At 36.9% G+C, this 22,049-nt stretch overlaps 1 protein-coding gene across 1 annotated transcript; it reads left to right on the top strand.

Annotated features, from left to right (window-relative positions):
- Nucleotides 1–680: 680 nt before the first annotated feature.
- Nucleotides 681–17,707, top strand: ANKRD10 (ankyrin repeat domain 10). The gene is made up of 6 exons (XM_072412051.1): nucleotides 681–959; nucleotides 2,532–2,684; nucleotides 5,173–5,264; nucleotides 12,287–12,522; nucleotides 13,145–13,228; nucleotides 14,854–17,707. The coding sequence occupies exons 1-6, from the start codon at nucleotides 729–731 to the stop codon at nucleotides 15,288–15,290; spliced, it is 1,233 nt and encodes a 410-aa protein (XP_072268152.1). The 5' UTR covers nucleotides 681–728; the 3' UTR covers nucleotides 15,291–17,707.
- Nucleotides 17,708–22,049: the final 4,342 nt, after the last annotated feature.

Below are 22,049 nucleotides of genomic sequence, written 5' to 3'. Positions count from 1 at the left end.
ATTTCTATATATAAATATATAAAATATAAAGAATTGTTTGGTCTATAAGTGGTAATGAGTGTATTGGGACTGTGTAAGGTCTACAGGCAGGAATAAGTATACTGGGAGAGTGTAGTCCCTGCCATGGCAGTGTAAAGTCTATAGACATAAATGAGTATACTGGGACAGTGCAATTCCTGCCATGGTACTGTAAAGAATAGGGTGTCACTCAAAGGGAGAGAAACCTCCCCCATAGTGACGTCATGATGCAATAACCCCGCCCACTCCCCCATCGCAGATCTGAGCCTGGGATGGGAGAGTGGGCGGGTCCAGAGACAAGGCCCGCCCACTTCCCCAAGTCCGGAATATGTACGGGGGACGTGGTCCGCGGCTGTGGCCGGTGCGTACCGCCAGTGGGGTCCTTCTCCTGACCCCGCTCGGAGTGGGGCACCGACCAAAACCGCGGTCCACCGGTTCGCGACCGCTAGTAGAGAATATATAGGCGGTAATAACTATACTGAGAGTGTAGTCCGTGCCATGGCACAGAGTAAGGTCAATAGGCGGGAATAAGTATACTGGGATAGTGCAGTGCCTGCCATGGCACAGAGTAAGGTCAAAAGGCGGGAAGCAGCGTACGGTAGCAGTGTGTATACATTGCCATGCTGGGTGCGTCCCCGCCCCGGCAGTGAGCCAATAGGAGGCGGGCAAACCATAGCTCCGCCCCCAGCCCCGGTGTGTATGTGTGTTGTATGAGTGCGTGCTCGGCGCTTGTAGTCATGTCAGTGTGCTCGGAGCCCGGTTTCTCCAGCGAGGAGTTGCTCAATCTGCGCTTCCCTCTGCACCGAGCCTGCCGGGATGGAGACCTTCACTGCCTCCGCTCCCTACTGCAAGGCCCGCCAGGAGACACCGCTCAACAGCTCGGCACAGAAGACTCCTGTTACGGCTGGACGCCCATACACTGGGCGGCACACTTCGGAAAGGTGACCTAACGGGGCAGACGGGCGGCGGATCTGAGTACTTAGGGTCCTGGCACATCAATGAAGAGATGGAAAAGTGGGCGGAGCTGGCGCCATTTTATTCGGTTGCTGCACGATAGTGGACAGGGCGGGGCGAGCAGCTGTAGGATCAGAGACAAAGACAAGGGGCGGGGTATGCAAATTGCTAAGGAAGAAGGCGGGGCTTACATGCGCTTTGGCGAACAGGAGAGGTTGGGACGGACATGCTAATAACTGAGGGAGCGGCCGGGGTATGCAAATATTCGGGGAGGAGCTAGCATGAGCAACAGCTGCGGCGAGACTGGAGAACAAAGATGGCAAGAGCCATGCAGAGTTTATAGGAACTCCTGGGAGCCCAGTCAGCGCTTTATTTATAATACAGTGACTGGGCAGGACTGAGTAATGGAGTCTAGTCATAGGGACTTCCCATACCTGTGTCTGGGGATCTCACTTTTAGTCTCACAGGGATTGCAGTGACAGCCCTGTGTGATTGTTCCTTTGTGTGACGTCCAGAAGAGAATTTTGTATTTCATATTTTATCCTCAGACATCGAGACTGTGTAATGTCCATCACACCATAGAAATATCAGCAGAATATAATGTGTCAGCTTGTCTGAGAGGCCATGTATATAACACAAGCAGATGCACAGTAGTTCTGTCATATATTAGTGAATCATTATTTTTTTTGTTCATAGACCCCAATAGAACTACTGTGACCTGGTCGATGTGTCTCCTGTAGTTCTTTGTAAGTCAACACTCAGAGGAGGGCAGCTGTGGGAGCCAATCACAAATGCTTCATGTACTGAGAAATAAAAAAAGTGATAGGAGCAAAGATGGCAAGTGGGTGTGGTGTGTTCTTCCTCTGTCCAATCAGAAGAATGGGGGTGGAGCGCGGGCTCCCTCCATATCTCAGATGATAAGTGTGTCCTCCTCCTGGCAATGTGTGAAGCATAACCAGGAATGGATGAACAGAAATATAACATTTGTATGACTTTCTATTTTATGTACCCTTTCAATCTATTCTGGAAGTGTTGAGCTCCTGACTGAGAACATTCCCTTGCCAAAAGTTCATCTTTCTTATTCTGTGTTTTTGTATCAATTACAAAAGATAGGCAACAATGCAAACTGACGAGCAAATGAAGATGCACATGAAGGGGAATGTCATAGAAATAGAAAGAGTTTTACTATATGTTACATAAATGACTAACTTTTATTTGTGAAAGGTCCGAAAAACTAGTAATAAAACACTCGCAATACACAAAGGTGTTTCTTCAGCAGTTTTTTCTATTTATCTCACATTTTGCCAGTTTTATTCATTTTTTTTTTTTTTTTTTTTTTTTTAACAATTGGCTGTATATTTTTAAATCCAAATCGCGTAACTCAGCGTTGTGTATAAGTTCTTGTTAATTGCCATAAAACAAAATCCGTACAATCTCGGTGCACGCAGTCAGTGTAAAGTCTGTTTGAGCTTTGGCTTATGTCACAACAAACTTTTTTCTCCTGTAGCTTAGTGAAGTCAGGTTTCTTTGTGAATTAATGATGCTCTTTGTTTTCACAGTTGGATTGTCTCGTCCAGCTGGTTGGAGCAGGATGCTCTGTTAATGCCAGCACAACTCGGTTTGCTCAAACCCCAGTGCACATTGCTGCATTCGGAGGACATCCTCATTGCCTTGTGTGGCTTATTCAAGCAGGGGCTAATGTAAATAAACAGGTAAGACTATATGTGGTGTTTAGATTTTAAAAGTTTGCTCATTTGTTGGAAATACCCTTTCATGTATAAGTTTGTATGGAATGCCCAGTGCTCCTATGGCGACTGTCCTAGGTGTAATAGGATGATTTACATAACTATTTACATTCTAGTGATTTTTTTTTTTTATTAAAATCTGTGGAAATAATTTGTCAAGCTTCTGTAATGTGAACAGTAATTTAAAAAATAAAACTGATTTTTGTATTCTTACTCATATGATTTATTCTAGAAACAGGTTCTTTGCTTTTTCTGATATCTTAAGAGCTTGTGTGGCTCTAATCTGCAGCTTCATCCACTGACTTCCTCGGTTTCCTGCTTGCTTTACGATTACATGTAATTACATGTACTGCTGCCCTTTAGTATTTCTTGTACTGTATTTCCACTGGGTCACGTAACAGGACAACGATACACCATGTCTTACACTGTTTTGTTGAGTTTAGGGAATCAAGTCTGCCTGTGTGGTAGTGACATTGGTAACATCGGAATCCAGACAGATACCAACTAGATAACAGGCCGTGCTTTCTGAGAGATGGAAATGATCTGGCGCTGTCTATTATGGCTGTGTTTTCCAGCCTTCTCTTCTCACCGCTTTTTCTTTTTTGTGTTTTTCCCACTTTATTAGGAGATGAGAAGGGGCGGACTGGAACATGGCCCTTGAAGCTACAATGTTAGATAAGGATGAGGAACTGACCTCATCCATGTGTTGCTGCTCCTACTATGCCCAGACTGTCAGGGGGTTGGTAGTTGACCTAGGTGTGTTTACCTGCAGCAGAGCAAAGTCAGACCACCAGACCGAGAGGGCTATGTACATCTCAAGACAGGGTGGGCAGAATTGCAAATTCTTTAGCTACTAAGTCGACAACCATATATATGGCTATGTGTTTCTTAATTTTATTTTCATAGAAAAAAAAAACAACCTCTTAGGTTTGCAAAGCTGCATCTTAGCAAACCATAAGACTTCTGGAATAATGTTCTTTGGGCGGACAAGACCAAAGTGGAGATATCTGGCCTTAGTGCACTTTAAATGAAAACCAAACGCCTCATAACAACTGTCAAGCACCGTGGTAGAAGGGAGATGATTTAGTCTTGTTTTGAAGCCGCTGGACCTGGGCACCTTACAGTAATTGAGTTGGCCATAAACTCTTCTGTATTCCAGAGTCAAATGTGAGGCCATCTGTGTGACGCCTTAAGCTTGGCCAGAACTGGGTCATGTAATAGGACAATGATCTCAACCTTAGCAGCAAATTTGCTGAAAAGAAGGTGATAAAATGACCCTGTCGCCAGTCTCTACCTCAAGCCGATCAAAATGCTATGGTGGGACTTGAAGGGGGCTGTGCATAAACTATTGCCTGCAACCCTTAATGAATTTAAGCAATAATGTAAAGAAGAGCGAGGCAAAGTTCCTCCATGTCAACCAGAATGATAAAGTCCTACAAAAACTACATTAGTTTATTGCAGACGGTGGTTCTACGGACGATTGAATTGTGCGATATACTTAGTGTTTCACACATTTCTGATCCGTTTTGGCTATTTTTTATTTAAATAATAACAGTGGATTATGCCCCTGTTGTAGACTTGAGGTTAGCTTTAAATGTAAATGAAGGGAAAGAGTTCTAGAAATTGTCCAATCACCAGCACAGAATTGGAAAACATTTGTACCACAATAGGGAAAGATTTGTAAGTTCCTCCATTATTCCAATGTAGTCTTTTCTGAAACCTTACTTTAATTGTGTGGGCTGTAGGTGTAGGAATTAGAGAAGTCTTTCTCAACCTTGTTAACATGAGGGAACTCTTCAAAAAACCTTCATGTCTTCAGGGAACCCCTTCTGTAATTACTACCGTATATCTACAGCTCACGTTACATTAGCGTGGTAGTCAGTGAAAGGAATGCCTCTTACAATTGCTGGACATTGGGAAGGATGTGAATCTTACAGATAGCCAAACAATTCATTGGTGTTTCTTAACCTGACCTGAGTGGCACAAATTGCTCAAGAGACCCCTAGTTGACAAATGCTGAATTAGCGATTTAGCCACTTGCAGTAGATTGGTTAATATCACGGACTTGTATTGGCCAATAACAATGCTGTTTTATGAAATCTATTTGACTTAGAATGAAAATGAAGGGCTCACTCCCACGGGTGCGTTACACTTAAGGCATGTTATTCCATGTTGAATTATGCATTATTAAAACACACACTGCATGTCCCGTTGGGATGGGTTGACATTCATAAGCACCCCAGCAAACTTCTGACCTGTTTTTATGATCTGTAAAACAACAATTAGCTTTTTTTCCAGGATGGTAGGGGGAGAACTAGTGTAAGTTTGCACATGTCTTACCTCATCACTGGATTTAAAATGAAAATGTTTCTTTTGTACTTTATTATTTTGCCATTTTACAAAAGTAAATATTGACACTCAATACTGCTGGTGACATCTTCTGTTTGCTTTCTAGGACTACGTAGGTGAAACCCCTGTACACAAAGCAGCAAGGGCTGGTAGTATGGACTGCCTTAAGGCCCTTGTGTCAAGTGGAGCACAAATAGAGTATGTCAATTTTTTTGTTTTCTGTTGTGTCTTGCATAAAGCAGCTAAACATTTTTTTGTCACACACACAAATGAGAGGTCTCATAATGGAATATCCTAAGTCTAATTGACCTACACACACGCCTCACCTACACACACACCTTTATTTTATGCAGGATCCTTCTAACATTACCTATAAGAGGCACACATAGTATTTTATGCCAAGCAGTATTCGGTGACCTACACGCACACACAGCTAAACAGTGCACATACATTGTTTTGTCACACACACACACAAACAAATACAAATGAGAGCTCTCATAATAGAATATCTTAAGTCTAAACACACACACACACTTATTAAATAATGCATGATGCTTCTAATATTACCTATAAGAGGCACACATAGTCTTTTATGCCAAGCAATATTCAGTAACATATTGCTGTTTTTGTATACTCTGTGTAATATGTATAATCTGTTACAATCTGTTTAACCATTTTGTCTTAAAGGTTCAGAAAAAGTATTTTCTCTCTTCATACAATCTAAAACGTTGAAATTATAATTGAAAATTCATGTTTTCATTCTACCTAAGGCTGCAAAACATACAAATGAGAATGTAATGAGGATAGCTTCTGTTTGACCGTTTCAACAAAAACCCAATCTGTTATGAAGTGTAATGCACCTGACTGTGCCACACTCCCCTCCCAGACACTGCAGCTCACAGTCGGAAGGTTTAGTAACAAAGGGAATGTTGTAAAATCTGTAGGTGTGCTTGGGTGCTGAATGACAGTTGGCAGCAATGTCAATACTGATAGCCTTGATGCTTGCAACATTTGTTTATCCCTTTATAGTGCAAACAGAAACAGGTTACATGAGCGGCAGCTCTGTTCCAAATTCGGTATTGGTTCAGCATTATTGCCATTCCATCGCAAGTTTGCAGAACACTGAAAAATTTAAAGTGCAGATAAACCTATAATTATTTTCTGCTGCTCGTTTTAATTTAAAATTCTGCTTAATTTCTGCTTTTCTTTTAATTTAGGGCCATAGTTCTCTTTTTATACTACATATCACCATCTATTAAGTAAAGACCTATTAAGCACTGTTTTGTATTGTGTAAACCAGTTCCAATTTGAATACAACCATTGAATGCACATTTCTTCACATTTCTTCTGTGTAAAATTACAGCAAGAATGTGTTTTAAATGTCCAAAATTAAAATTAAATCCAAAATACCCAGGGCTCAGTGCTTTTTTGAGGTTAGTGGGAGCTACCATAGAAAGAATGCCTTTGTGACAAATTAGTCATCTGCATCTAGAGCCACTGGTTTATAACACAAAATGTAGCTGTCCAAAGGGTTGCAGTGAGTCAGTACTTGTGCTGCCGCTCTAGATAAACAGACAAAAGCACAGAGCTAGTTATCCAGTGTATGATTTTTTGCTCCTGCCTAACACAAATTGTTTAAAATGCAGGGCCATTTATTTACCAGTGTTTTGAAATTTATTAAAAAATGAAACATTTCACCTTGTATTACTGGTGAAGCATTGCAAAGAAATTATAGCTAAGTTTGCATTAAAATGAAAGTGATAAAATTACAGTATAGCATTGGCAATAATTACCATTTGTTTTTTTTTTTAGCTAAGGGAATTCTTTTAAAGCATTGGTCCTATTACCAACAGTTCCTAGGTCCCTCCCCTGCAAATAATATAAATAAAATATGTAGATTACTGATTATAATGTCAGTGATTGGTGCAACGGATAATTGCAGAGAAACTTGTTGAAAGAAGCATTGTTTGGCACCAATATTTCTCCCTCTAAAGCTTGCTGTAAATTTAAAATGTGAAAAACGGACACACATTTTAGTGTGTTTTGTGTTTCAGCAGTACCAAATACTCTGCATACCATTATATGCTCCACTCAATGCTCAATTTTTAGCAGGTGGATTAATACTATTCATTTTAAGCTCATTTTGGGAGCAGGGCTTACCTCCCTGACATTTACCTTGTACATATTGGTGCCTCATAGCTAAAAAAAAAAAAAAATTGCCATCTAATGAATACCCTACAGTCTGAGCCTTAAAGTTAAAGCCAGCATGTTAAATTCATTTTGAATCTTTCTGTCACACACTGTAGAGCAGAGAGGAAGGTTGATAAGCACATGTATGTGCTTTATTATATGAAGCCTAATAACCTCAGGTGAACACTTTCTGTCGGTAGCAGTTTAAGACCATTTGTAGATTGTGATATTTATCGTTGTGCTGAACTGCACGACTGTATAATAATAACCAATATGTAGTACAGCCAAAGAGCCCCTATTAGGTCATCCGTACATAGGGTTTTGAGGATTTGTGCTATGGCTGAACTTTAAAGTGTATAACCCTACCTAAATGCTGACTGACATTAAAAGCACCAGTACCTCCTCAACAGAAAGTATTATTTGGGGAAAAGGTATTTTTCACATTATCATTCTCCAGCAGTCCTCTCTACTTTTTTTTTTCAAGTTTGTCTTTTATAGACATATTTATATGTCCACTTATAGTTATAAGATACAGCTGGTCATCTTCCTTTATGCACCTGAGGAAAGTGCCTGCTTAAGTATTCTTATCAAGCACAGTTTTAGGCTAAGACGTGCTAAATAATAATGTTTCCCCATCTTCATTGTCCTCCATTAGGCAGATTGGAGTTCAAGACTACCATGGTTTATACTCGTACTCTACTCTACAATGTTCAATGATTTTGAACTTTGGCTGATATGCCTGTACATAACACTAGTTAGCAATAATCATCCATGTCCATGTGCTTGTCAATCGCACTAATCTTTTGTCCAGTTTCTAATCTTCTGTTAGATACGAGTCTGACCTCTTTTAGATGCTATCTTTGTTTCATTATTTTTGAAATCCTGTTTTATATAGGCTCTAATGTAATTGGAGCTTATCCCATTTCTGAAACAATTCTATTGTTTCCATCCAAGCTCCACTAAAGGGTTTCCTATTTCATATTGCCAATGCTATAGTGCATTGAGTTGTCTTTGATTCCCATGGAATTAATCTCTTTTTTAGTCTGGATATTGCTACATTTTCAAACATCTATTTTTCTTCAAAGTTTAGTGTTTATAAAAACTTCATAGATATTCAGTGTCCTAGGAATATAGTGACAGACATTGTATGATTTGCAGCATTGAATAGAATGAAAACATGTTCTCACGTGTGAAACTGATCGGCTCTCATACATACTGTATTCTGACAATGTGATTTATCTTCTTACAGTTACTTCTTGTTTCAGTTGCCATGCTCTACCCATTCCCTTTTAAAGATCATGTAAACATAGCTGATAGACAATTCTTCTGGAGCCAAGAGCCCTGTATTAAGGGTTATTAAACTAAACTTTGATACCAGTCCATTGACTTTAATATATATATATATTTATCATATAAGACATTTGGGCTCCAGCACACTTTTTGGGTGTATGTAGATGTAACTGAAATTTAATATGTTGGCTGTAAATATGTGATCCCTGATACATGATCAAGTTACCTGTTTATTTTTCTGTAATTTGCCATGTCCCTCTTTAAATTAATTAGACGTATTTTTAAAACTGTAAAAACTACACATGTCAATGTTTTACAGCTACGTAATTCGATTTGACTTGATTTTTTCAAGTAATCCTAGAAAGGGGAGCATCCCAAATAGAAACTGCTGAAACTGCCACAGGTGCTTCTCCGAAAACCTTACAGTTGTGGCAATGAGTGTTCAGTATCGCTTCCTTTCTGCACACAAGGCATACTGTTGAGGTATTTGTTGCGGTGATTGGTTTTAATGCTAATTTAGGAATTCAGTTATAGATTTTTGTTTTTTTAGATTTGCATGCATATGTTACCCTAATATAAAGACTCTGTGCCATACTTTTAACTAACAATAATAGCTAGGAGAAGGCTAGTTAATGTGTAAAAGGAGAGGTGTAGGATGTGACATTTAACAAGTTAAATTGTCTAGTGGCATTGTATATTATATTTGCAATGGTTTAACTATTCAATAAAGCTAAATCAGGGATCCAATTGTTCAATGCTTTTATTTTCCTTTTAATTTAAACTGTGATTTTCTGTTTAAAATGGGATGTTTAATTTTGCATTAAAAGCCGATTATGGGGAGTGCTCTTGTTAGAATAGTTAGTTCCCCTTATTATGTAATCCTACTGGCTTCATTCTTATCACAATTCCATCCACACAAGTCAGTTTGTTTCATTAGCACACTCTGTCACCTTATTTCTTTGTAGTTTTCGGCACTGTTGTCCATATCTTAGTCCCCGTCACCTTTTGCAGGATGCTCGTTTTTATTTTGCTTTCTTTTCGAGTGCTGCTTAAGACTGCAGTACAATTTGGGCACTTGTCTAATTCCTAATATATTTATACCATTTAGGCTTTAACACAATAATGTTTGACAGACAACAGCAGCGGTTTTTCTTTTCTCGTGGTTTTCAGAATTTATACCAAAAATAATTCCATGCCAGCTAAGTGCAGTTTACCTTGAGACATCAGGTGGTCATCAGATATAACATTCCACCTGTTGATCCCAGCATTGTTCCAAACTGTGCGGCCCACTATGAATACCAATTTATATTGGTCTGTAACCCATTTTCTTTTTCCAAAAGATTAAAAAAAAGTTAGCCTTTAAAAAGCTGTTAAAATGTTATAATAATCTGAGCCCAGTTCTTCACCACTATATTATTCAGAGTTTAAAACTTTTATTCCTGTCTCAAAAGTAGTACTACAATGCTTGGGGATAAATTGCACAAAAAGTTTGATGAATATGTTTGTCTAGTGACTGGAAAGGTTTTAAATTATTTTAAATTAGAACTTAATTTTTTGCAATATAGCACTTTTTTTTTTCATCTCCTGAACAGAGCTTATGTTTTGTTTTTTTTTTTGTTTTTTACTGAATTATTGCTGAGCACTGAAATCATATAGCATATAGCTTGTTCTGAAAAACTGTTTTATAAGCATTTGATACCCAGTTAAAATTTTTAGTATATAGAGATTACTAGCTTCCCCTAATGAAGTGGCCTACATGGAAGCTGAGGCAAGTGTAGCAAGATTCTCTGATTCCTTGTTCTTGACACTCCACATATCTGGTTTTGCACATAATTTGTTTTGAATGGAGACCTAGTGTTTAAGAACCTTTACAAAGTTCACAGATATCTACATCAGAAATCTCTTGTATCAGCAGCTTCCGATAAACCCCATCTCTCACATCAGTAGGAGACTTGTCCCTTTTTACAGAGTCTTGGTATAGGAGCCCATTTATAGTAAATTTAAGGAAGATATCATGTTCATTCATTCATAATCAATGTATAAATAGACAAAGTATTTGGTACATTCCTGAGCAGTCGTTTTGTTTTAACTGCATGTCATGTAAACCTACAAAATGCCATGGTCTTTATATGTTAGGAAACCATGTCATGCTTTTGTTGGGTAAAGCTAAATGATTTCATTGTCGTCAAGCTTCTAAATTGCTTTTTAAACAAAAATATCTATAAAATTCTTTATTCATGCAACTGGTAAGACTTAGAAGATGGTTGATAGGGTTTTTTTTCACAGCGATAGACATGTAAATCACTGCATTAGAGCATTTGATGGGAAGCTTTTTAGTCGTTAGGTATTACAAAAATAGTTTAAGGAAATAGAACCTGCAATAGGGTCATGCATGGGCTTGGATGTAAATGGCACATTGATGCCTATAGCGGATACAACTGTTCGCCTGTCTGGTCTGATCCCACAGGGATAGGGTTGTGCAATGCTATCTATTCTTTAAAACCGCCTTTCTCAGGATATTATCACAGGGAACCCCTTTAAAGACCTTTAAAAATTAATCAAAATTATTTCAAATAATTAATGCAATAGTCTTGGAGATAAATGTCCCCCTTACAGATAGCAAAAAGATTATTGGTGTCACTTAAACTGACCTGAGAGCCACAAATTGATCAAGGAACCCCTAGCAACCTCTGGAGGAAGGTTCCAGGTTAGGAAACCCTACTTTAGAACATTTACAAAAAACTTTAGCTTTCCATGGGGTCATGCTGACTTACAGGTTCTGCTACTTGCTTCTTGGAGCCAGATATTACACTACAGTACACTTTCCGGCTTCTTGAAAAGTCCATGTCTTGCCCAACCATAACTTTCATTTTGCAAGGCATACATTTAATAGGATATATTATTTGGTGTTTTACAAAACACTATTTTGTCCTGTTTGAAGTAGTTCAGTCAAACATTCATCCTTTAACTCACTAGACTGTGAACAAACTATCCTGACAGACATTTCCTTTTCATTTAACTTTGTTTTTGCCATGCTTTTAAAACCCTGTGAAGTTTATAATACTTAAATATGAACATTGATATTGTTGTTCTTGCATTCTAAGCTAAATAATGTAAGTAAACCTCATATCCTATTCTGTCCACTTGAAGTCATTTCACACTTAAAAATTTTTAGCCAGTGGGATTTACATTTTTTTATGCAGAACTAACTAGGACAAATTCCCTTTGTATACTTTTTACAGAGAACACAGTAACTAAGCAGAGACCTAAAATGCCACAGACAATCTCTATAAATAATGCATAACGATTTTTCATCATGATTTGTTTTCTTTTATTCATTTTCAAATTGAAACCAGAGAATTTTAGTTTTCAATCTTTGCTTTGGAGTTCACTGTAAAGTTAGGAACTTCAAGCATCTTGCAGATCTGTTGTTTACTATTATGTGATCAGAGAGACAGATATCTTTTTAATAAAGTACTATATCTTATACTATAATGTCTATATTTTTTGTAAGATAGTTAGAAATATTGATAATCATACAAAATGTGCATTTGTAAACAAGCACCACTCTTCTTTACTCCTGAGAAGGTCTACATACTTGCACTAAAAGGCCTCTCTGTAAGCAAAGAAGATTGTAGAAATTTGCAATCAATCTGTATAAATACTTGGCCTTCAGATTGGGAATTGAGGGCAGTTCTCTTTACATTATGGTGTGTCTAATTCAATTTTTTGTTACACAGCTTTAAGAATACCAGTGGCTTGACAGCGGCTGACCTTGCACACTCCCAGGGCTTTACAGAGTGTGCCCAATTCCTTCTTAACCTGCAGAACAGTCAGCTCAACGGTTTCTATTGCACTAACTCCTTAAATGGAGTTCATCACAACACATCTAATCACCTTAATGGAGGAATAAATAATCGCAAGAGGTCATTCCATGATTTGGAGGCAACTGTTGTCAAGAAGCTGAGAACTGAAGGTAAGCAGAATGTTTGTACAATATACCTGTAAGTAAGGAAGCTTTTGAAAACTAGTCAGAGCAAAGGTATTACACGGAAAACATGGTCACAGTCCAACTGTGATCAGTAAATGAGTATCGCATGTTGCAACTAAATAAGTGCCTTACTCCTATTTATGAATTGTGTAATATTAAATTATCCTTTAGTGAAAAATTGGTTTTAAACATGCCGTTTTATGATTCTAGTTGTGTTCCTTGGCCAGATGGTACAGGTGCACTTTCAAGTTAAAACATTTAAAAACATTTTGAGTGGAGAAGGTTTAGAACATTGGTCAAGTTTTTATTGCCCCCCTTTGGTGAGAGATCTCTTAACTTTTTATATTTCCCATACAAGGACAGGAAAGAACGGGATAATAGTCATAAATAAAATAGGCAGGGAGGGACAGAGACATGAATAAAAATGTGATGGGTATTCCAGCACTAGTTACAGAAAAATTGGCTTTAGTTGAGTTTTTTTTAATAGTAGAACATGCTGAATAAACCTGCTGAATAATGTACAGAGGAAAATAAAGTTGAAGTACATGAATATTTGCATAAATCAAAAGTAAGTTCTTTGTTTTTTTGTTTTGTTTTTCTGCTCTAGTGAACTGCTTTGGTACAGAGTATATGACTGGAGAAATGGAGGATGAAGAGAACATGCATGTAGAAAATCACACAGAAATATCAGGTGGGATTGGGCAGTTTTCTGACAGATGCTGCAACACACAGATGATTGAAGATCTGAAACCTCAGGAGAGCGCGTCTAATAGACCAACAGATAATTTTACAGTATCTGCAGCACAAACCTCTTTTCGTTGCATGAGTCATTATGCTTACTTTTAAGGGATATCCAGAATTTAGATATGGTGGAAATCCAGAGTCACACTACTGGCCCTGTTCTATCTTGTCATACCTAATAAAGACTATGGGATGGAGTATACATACATATTACATGGGATGAGAACAGGAATACCATTAAGCTCAATCTGTTTTCTGAAATGTGATATTCTAATATGTAATGTTCATTTTGCCATTTGTTTATTTGGTCTTAACTTTAGCTTGAATATATATTTTTTTTATGCCCCAATTAACCGCTTTTTAACTGACCTGTAACTTTTTAATATATATAATGAAAACTTGATTTTACTGCCATCAAAGTCTGAACTTGTTTTGGCTTTAGGAAGCATTAAACTATATAATATATAGTAAAAGCCTGGATTTATTTCTCTAATATAGGATCCAGCAGTTGAATATTTTACATACTGGCATTAAGTTAGATAACATATTTAAACTCTATGGTGGAGGTTTTCAAACATGGGTAACATGTAACACAAATAGAAGCATTGCAAATTAATGCAGCCCTAAACAGTGTGCAGATAGGCATTAAAAACAATCTTGAAAATGATTACTCCGTCATGCTCAGTTCAATTAAACTAAAACTGTGGCACACTAATCCGTTACAGCATTGCTGCATTTGTTTTCTTTTGTCTGAATTATCAGTGTTTAAAAAAAAAAAAATACAAAGATACTGTGCCTCTTGCACATGTGCTGTGCAGTCTATATTCCAATAAATAGATTGTACTTCCTGCAATGAACATTCTATTATTACAAATAGTTTTTTTTTTTTCCACCGTGCTGTCTTTTCTTGAAGTAGTGTGGTGAGCATATGGCTTGTCATTGATGCTGAAGGGGGGCAACTGGGTCCACTAAGGGTATCCATAGTACCTATCTTTTTTACCATAAACTAAATGTGAGCTAATATATTTTGCCAACTCACGAATAAAATTATTGTAAACAATTTTGTGTTGCACCCCTGTGACCAAACAGTACTGGGAATTTGTCACGCAATGAGCTGCTTTAGAACTACCTGGCTGAGAATGTAAATTCAGGTGCATTTACAGATTCCTTTGTTGATCAGGGTTAGTTGGGTTTGACCAGGTTTAAAGTAAGAACTATCCACAGAGGTAATGCTTTTAAAATGTAAATTGCAGTTATAGAACAGTCAATAAAACAAATGACGCATAATATCTGGTCATTGGCTTTATGAGCTGAAGACTTAATATAGGGGGGGGGGGGGGGATTGTGCCCTCTGTGTTCTTTAGTACAGAATATATATATATAATTTTTTTTTTTTTTTACACCGCAGTAAACAGAATAGTTCACATGTACTTGGTGTCCTTATTTACTCGTAAACCTATACTGCAGTTTAAAGCAGTCTGCTAGTTTGTACCTAAAGTAAAGGATTGAAAAATGTATTCAATGGTTGATAATCAGCTTTCCCAAGATTTTTGACAGGTTTGTTTCTTAATGCAGATGTGAATGGTAGCATGCACTTCAGTTCGTTAACAAATGGACAAGCAAGTAATGGACATTTTTCAACACTCAGTGAAATGGAACCCAACCCCGTCAAGTGCCTTGTGTCGACCAACGGCTACAGTAATGTCACAAATGGAAATAAAGAGAGTAATGGCAGTGGAACATTTCTTGAAAATAAGATTGAAGCTGTCAATTCATCTTCCTGTGGCTCTTTGCATATTAATGGGAGTCCAAGTAATTATGTGACTTCCAGACCTTCCTGGGGTGAGGGGATAGCTGACATCTTGCAGTATGGCTATTATCATGGTTTTGGAGACTCTGCAGAAGGTGTCCCTGAGCACAGTAGTCTTCTGGAGCATTCTGATTCAGTCCATGATGAACACAAGTATAAACATACATTCATAAGCACACTTCATCAATATCAAGGCTTCTGAGATGCCTTATCTTTGTTTTTTTATTTTGTTCAGTTCTATACTTACATTTCAGTTTTACCTAATTTTTTGTACATTTTAAAGGGATATAATATATCCACCAAATTATTTACTTTATACCTTACTCATCTAGAAGTTTCACTGCTAAAAGTTGGGCTGGTCCAAATGCGGTGCTCCAGAGACAGCACTGGATTAGTTAACATTGGATAAATAAACAAAAAGTAGAAATTGAGTTAAAGATTGATAGTGTGCACTTTCAAAAAAAACATTTCTTTTTTGAGCAGAGTAACAATTTAATTTACTTATCTAGTCATATACTTATTAAAGTGGTAAATATTGCCATCTTTATCCAGGGCAATAACACTGAATTCAAATAAACAGGCACACCAATCCGTTACAGCATTGTAAACATTTCCTTCACTGCTTTTTTTGAACTGCATGATTTATACCCTAATACAGACTAGTAAATGTCTTAAATAGAATATTATACAGGTTGTAAAAAGATAATTGTTTTTCACATCCAGCTCATAAAAGGATGCATCAGTTTTGTGTATAAGTTCATTATTGCAAATAGAACAGTTTTAGTGTAATTCCCATGGCAGCTTTAGCAGATCAGATAATTCAAAAAGAAAAGGGGCCACATGATGGAATGTTCCCATGAGGACATGCATCAATTGTGCAGCCTCGTCTGTTACACCCTCTATATCCAAACCTTAACGCATCCATCCAGAACTAGTTTCCAATGTCCATTTTCAGATGGCAAAAATTGGGTTTAAATATTAAAATGCAGAACTACTTTGGGAATTGCAGGGATCTTTTTTTTAAAGGTTAAGTTTAAAATGTTATCATTTGGGTGGACTACCAAATTGACCTTCATCTCTTAATATGTTTTTCTAACTTTCCCTTGCTATGCAATTTGTGAATTAATGTTGGTAAACAAGTTTTGTATATTTTTCTAATTGATATGTAGATTTTATTCTATTTTTTGCTAACTTAAAATGTACCTGTGCCCATTCTATGGACAACAAAAACTTTCCATGTTCTTAAGCAGTTCAATATAGATATTACACAAGGCTTAACTGGCCTCTGTAACTACAGCTACTGGGGACAAATTAGGCTTCAAGCATCAGAACAGAGGCACTTCAGTTGCTGCTGCTCTTCATCTGGCACCAAAAAGCAGATCCTATAGACTTTGATACTTACTGCAAATAAATGTGTCCATATTAGTATTATAAAATATGTCACCATATGTGAAAATGTACATTGATACACAACAATGTAGGCATGAATGAACCACCCAAATTATGGGCACAGATGCACTTTAAAAAGGCTCCCCTTCCCAGAAGCATAACTGTGTCCAGTTGATGCAAGCTGTTGCTGTGTTTGTTACACTTCTTTTTATGATTTGAATGTGCAGAAAATGTTAACATTGATATTTTTCAGGTTGGAAATTAGGTAGGCAATATATAAGGGTCAGCATGGTTCTGAAATTTGAAACACTTGTTTTGTTTTTTTAAATATAAAAAAAATCTGATTTTCATGTTTAGTGTATAGATGTTTGGACTGGGTACATTTAATTAACGCCTTCTCAGATTTTAGGTTTGGGGGGCTCCTTCTTTCATTGTAATGAATACAATGTTTTCTAGGAATCCTTTTATACTATTAGTTACAAATAGGAGTTGTTACTGACCTGCAATGTTGTAATGACTTGGAGTATATATGTTTAGTCTGTAGGAAAACACGTCATGATTACTTGGCATACCATATACAGGGACAGACAATAATCAAATATTTGGTAAACTACGGTTTCAATATTACGTTACTGAATGTAGTTTGTTTCATTTCTTTTATACCACAGGGCAAAATATGTGGATGTTTGTCCCCATAAAAAATTGTTAAAGCTTTATGCATTTTTTTGTTAAGCATAAAATCACTTGCATTTTGTATATTATGTATACATTGTTAATCAACATTGCAGCAGTGTTGCTATGTTAAGCTGAGTTTGCCACTTTCTCAGTAATGGGCTAGGCAGGTGTCACTTATTTGTTAAGTGACTTGTGCTTGTTTATGTGTATATATATTTTTATACATTTTGCTCTTGACAAGGAAATTTCTCAAAAATAACCTAAATAAAAAAAATGCATTGTCATGGCACGAAAGTCTTAAAACATTCCAGTATTTGCGCCTTTTGCTAGCACCTTTAGAACCATGACTTGTATACCTACGTTTATTTTTGTTTACCCTGCAATCCTCACTGAGATAGTGGCATAAGCAATTTACTTTGAAACTGACATGTATATCTGTTTTGAGTTTTTATTTTTTGTTGATTTTACAGTTCAGCATTGCAAAGGGAATGCATGTGCCCTAAGTTTATTTTTATTTTTTTTTGTGTGAAATAAAAATTCCGTGTCTAAGCATTATTGTTTGCTTTGCATGTTTTTAGTGTTTCATTGATCCAGTAATGATCACACTTAGAATATAAACCTACAACAATAACATTTTTTAATGTACACATATTTTACACATTTTCTTTTTTACACCACCTCCCTTTGTGCCTCATACAGTTTGCTGTTGTGTTTGGGCAGCAAACACATTGCTTGTGATTAAAGGTAAATTTAACGTTTAAGCTCTTAAAGTGTATTTGCTACAAAAGTGTTAAATGGTGAGTAACAGATTGCCTGACAAGTTTTTACTGCTAACCCAGGCATGATTAGAGAGACTTTCCAACCGTCACTCTGAAAGGGACCACGTTTTAGCAAACTAGAAGTGAGGGAAACTTTCAATTAAAAATAAATATGCTTTTCTTTCTTAGATCAAGAGAAGGTTTAGAATTCCTTTCAGACTTTTATTTCTGCCTTGGGGTTGTCTTGTAAAGTGTGGTCAGTTTCACAGGAAGTGTGGGGAAATCTGTTTAACCTTTGGATATCAGTAACACATGACATTTTGACCCTGCCCAAAAGAGCAGCATTACTATTGTCAGCAAATTGTGAAACCGTAACCCTTAGGTAGAATTGTATTAGATGGCTGGCCTCATGTCTCTGCAGACGTATCAACCCCAGTCTTTTTCTATTTTATTTATTCATTTAACATACCATTTTTAATGTTTCATGAAAGATGCAAGCCTTTTTTAAAGCTTTACCCCATTGTTTATTCCAATATATTATTTAAAAGCATAAAATAAATGCATTGTGCAGTGTCCCCCATTCCTCCATTTATTCTAATCTAAGAAGTGACCTCTCCACTGTGCTTTTTTTCCCAACTAGTAACCTAGTAAAGAATTTTTCCCAACTAGTAACCTGCCCCATGTTGGCGCTGTAAAAAATGTACACTTATGTGCACAGCAAACTGTAGACTGAGCACAATATCAAAATTATGCATGTAAGTAAGCAAATGTTTAATTGGATGCTGTATAAAGATTAGGTACCGCCAAAGCACAGAGCAAATTATGTAGCAATGTGTTGCAATTTATACCCAGCCACCTCAATTGCATAGTAATACAGTCATGGGGAAAAACACAGTACACCCCTTTATCAGTTCTAAGGTTTTTCTTATCGGGACATAAAAAAGTCTGGTTCTGATCAGGTTCTAAATCCTTTAGGTGTAACGTAGGGTGCAAAACAACACACCAAAGATTATACTGTGTCACTGCTTAACAGAAATAAAGCCAAAAGGAAGTAAACCCCATGATTTAGTAGCTTGTAGAACCACCTTTAGCAGCAATACCTTGAAGTAATCATTTTATCCATAGCTTTATCAGTCTCTCGCATCATTGTACAAAAATTTTGGTCTACTTTTCTTTACAACATTGCTTTAGCTCATTTGAGGTTTGGGGGCCTTGGGTTATTCACCAAATCATTTGGATTGAGTTGAGATTTGGACTTTGGGTCATTGTAGCACCTAGATACTTCTATTTTTTTTCAGTTCCATTGTCTATTCACTGGTGTGCTTGGTATCACTGTCCTGCTGTATGAGCCAGTTTTGACCAAGCTTTAGCTGTCGCACAGATGGCTTTGCATTTTACTTTGGAAAGCTTTGGTACACAAAGTGAATGGTCAACTCGGTGACTGTAGGGTGCCCAGGTCCTGTGGCTGCAAAACAACCCCAAATCATTCATCCCTTTACCACCCATGCTTGACAGTTGGTACAAGAAGTTTGTGTTGATATATTGTGCTTGTTTGTTTGTTTTTAGCCGAATAGTCCATTATGGCCAAACATCTAAACTTTGCTCTCATCTGTCCAAAGAACATTGTTTCAAAGCCCTTGAAAATGTGATTTGTTCAGATGCAACTTTGCAAACCTAAGTCATGCTGCCTTGTTCTTTTTAGAGAGAAGAATCTTACTCCTGGCAGCCTTTGTAAACAAGCCATACTTGTTCAGTCTTTTGGTAATTGTACTGCCATAAAAGTATACCCCTTCCCAGATTGATGGGAAGCAACAATTGCTGCTCTAAGATCAATGCTGACTTCTTTTTTTTTTAACACACACCTGAATGCTCTAGGCCAGAAAACTGCCAAAACTTCTACTTTTATAGAGATGGTCACACCTGATGATGATTATTTGTTCAAGTTCATTAGATTAGCAGCACCTGGCTGTTACCCTCTTGATTCCTATTGAAGTGATTGGGGTGCAATATTTTTTCACATACTGCTTGTGCATTTTATTTAATATATTTAATATATGCAATGTGTTGTTCATCTGAGATTGTGCTTACCAAATTTTAGGACCTGCTAAGGACAGATGATTTTTTTATTATGTTCTACTAGCCTTAGAATTGAATTAGTGTGTACTTTCTATTCCCCATGACTGTGTATCTTAGAAATTAGTTTAAGGCCTGCCTTCAAGAACTCATTTGTTAAATGACACTAAGGTGAAGTAATGTGTATATCATCACTGCCAAATACAAGCTCTGACTTTTTGTTTTTACTTTGTCCTTGATGCCAGCAATTTCTCATCTACTTTTTGATCGATGTTTATATACTTTTTGACAAATAATAACTCTTCACGGCATCTGGTGCCCACAGTGGCCCTTTTCCAGTCATGCTCCAGATCTGCCTCAGATGTGCTTTTTATAGACCTGGCTTTGCTGGTGATACATGATGACAACAACAGTTGAACATGACTTTTCAAAAATGTTAGAGTAAACATTGTATAGCAGTGTTTATGGAATTTGTCCAATAATAGGCCTGCATGATTGCTGCCACACTAAGATCACTGAAAATTTACTACATATACTTTATTATATGAAGTATAAACTAATAACATTTATTGGGTTAGCCATGCAAAGGAATATCTGATTATTTCTCATGAGGACCAGGCCTGATATCAATATCTAACATGCACAATCATCTTATGTTCACTTTACATTTTCTATTACAGCCCTATAAGATTTCCCCTCTGCTTAATTAGCCATGAGTAGAGAATTAAACTTACACATAATTCTGGCTGCAGATGTTTAGAATTTTTTTTACCTTAATGTTAGAATAATATTTGCAGATGTGTGCACAGCTGCATAACTGAATAAAGACTGAACGAGTGATGGACCGCATTTCGGACTACATGCACATGTGCTTGCAAGAAACATGATAACTTATCAATATTCTCCTACATCGTCCAATCATGGGTTAGGGGTACAGGAGATAACCAAGCTATATTGTTACCTGCATTGAAGAAAGGTCAGCCCACCATTCTTTGTGTTGTCTGCCAATGATGTGTTTGTCTCTGAACAGGCTGCACAAAACATATACTTTGGCAGGTAAAGCAAATTAAATATATGCATTTCATCTGTTTATTTCTCTTTGCCTTAGATTTAGCTATAATTGATCATATATCTTTCATTTAATATCTTAGCAGGTAAAGTATCATTCACCTATGCTGTTCTGTAGTGGCCCACAAATTGGTGACAGAGAAATAATAAACCAATTCTGTTACAGGTTTTAAAACATGATACATTTAACAGAAACACATTCAATCATATTCTTTTATAGCTTAATAAAATTATATTTGGCGAAGGGCTGAGATGCTAAATATTACAATGTCAGTAACAAGTTATGTCTGCTGTAACACCGCTGATAAGTATTCCTCTTTATAAATGTACCAGCATGCAGCTTTCACAGGGATTTTTGATTTAGGCTATATCTATTTTGAGCTGCCTAAAGTAAGATCATGTTTTGCATGACTATAGGTAAGGAAAAATTCCAATATCCAAATCTGGCTTGTAATATCTATGAGTGGATGAATGGTCATACCTGATTTGTTCCACACCAATTAATGCCTATAGTATTTACAAAATTAAAAAAATATATATCAGAGATTATTCTAGTAGATTGAACCCTCCACCAACTGCTGGTACTGTATTCTTCTGTCATATGTATGTCTTTTACTCTATATTTCTTTGTTTGATAACGTGTTATGTAATTGCTGTAATGTTGCCTCTCTATGATAGCAAATACATCTGCTAGCAGGAACACCAAGTACAATGAAAGAAATAAAAAAAGAAAAACTGCACACTATATCATCCAATGGAAAATAAACCCATATCATATATTAAATAATAATTTCCTAATACACAAGTAATAATAATTAATTGTAAAAAACTCCAACTTGTCAGTTCACTGAACTTCCAGCACTTTCTGATGGATTTCAGTTACAGCTTACTTATGATAAAGCTTTATTCATTGCTCGGTTTACCTTTTTCTTTTACAGTTTAATCACTTCATACCAAAGTGTAAAAAAAAATGATGTTGTAGGGAAGCCACCTACTAA

This window comes from Pyxicephalus adspersus, chromosome 1, assembly GCF_032062135.1.
Source record: "Pyxicephalus adspersus chromosome 1, UCB_Pads_2.0, whole genome shotgun sequence".
NCBI classification, from domain to species: domain Eukaryota; kingdom Metazoa; phylum Chordata; class Amphibia; order Anura; family Pyxicephalidae; genus Pyxicephalus; species Pyxicephalus adspersus.
This window is presented reverse-complemented; position numbering and strand designations above follow the sequence as displayed.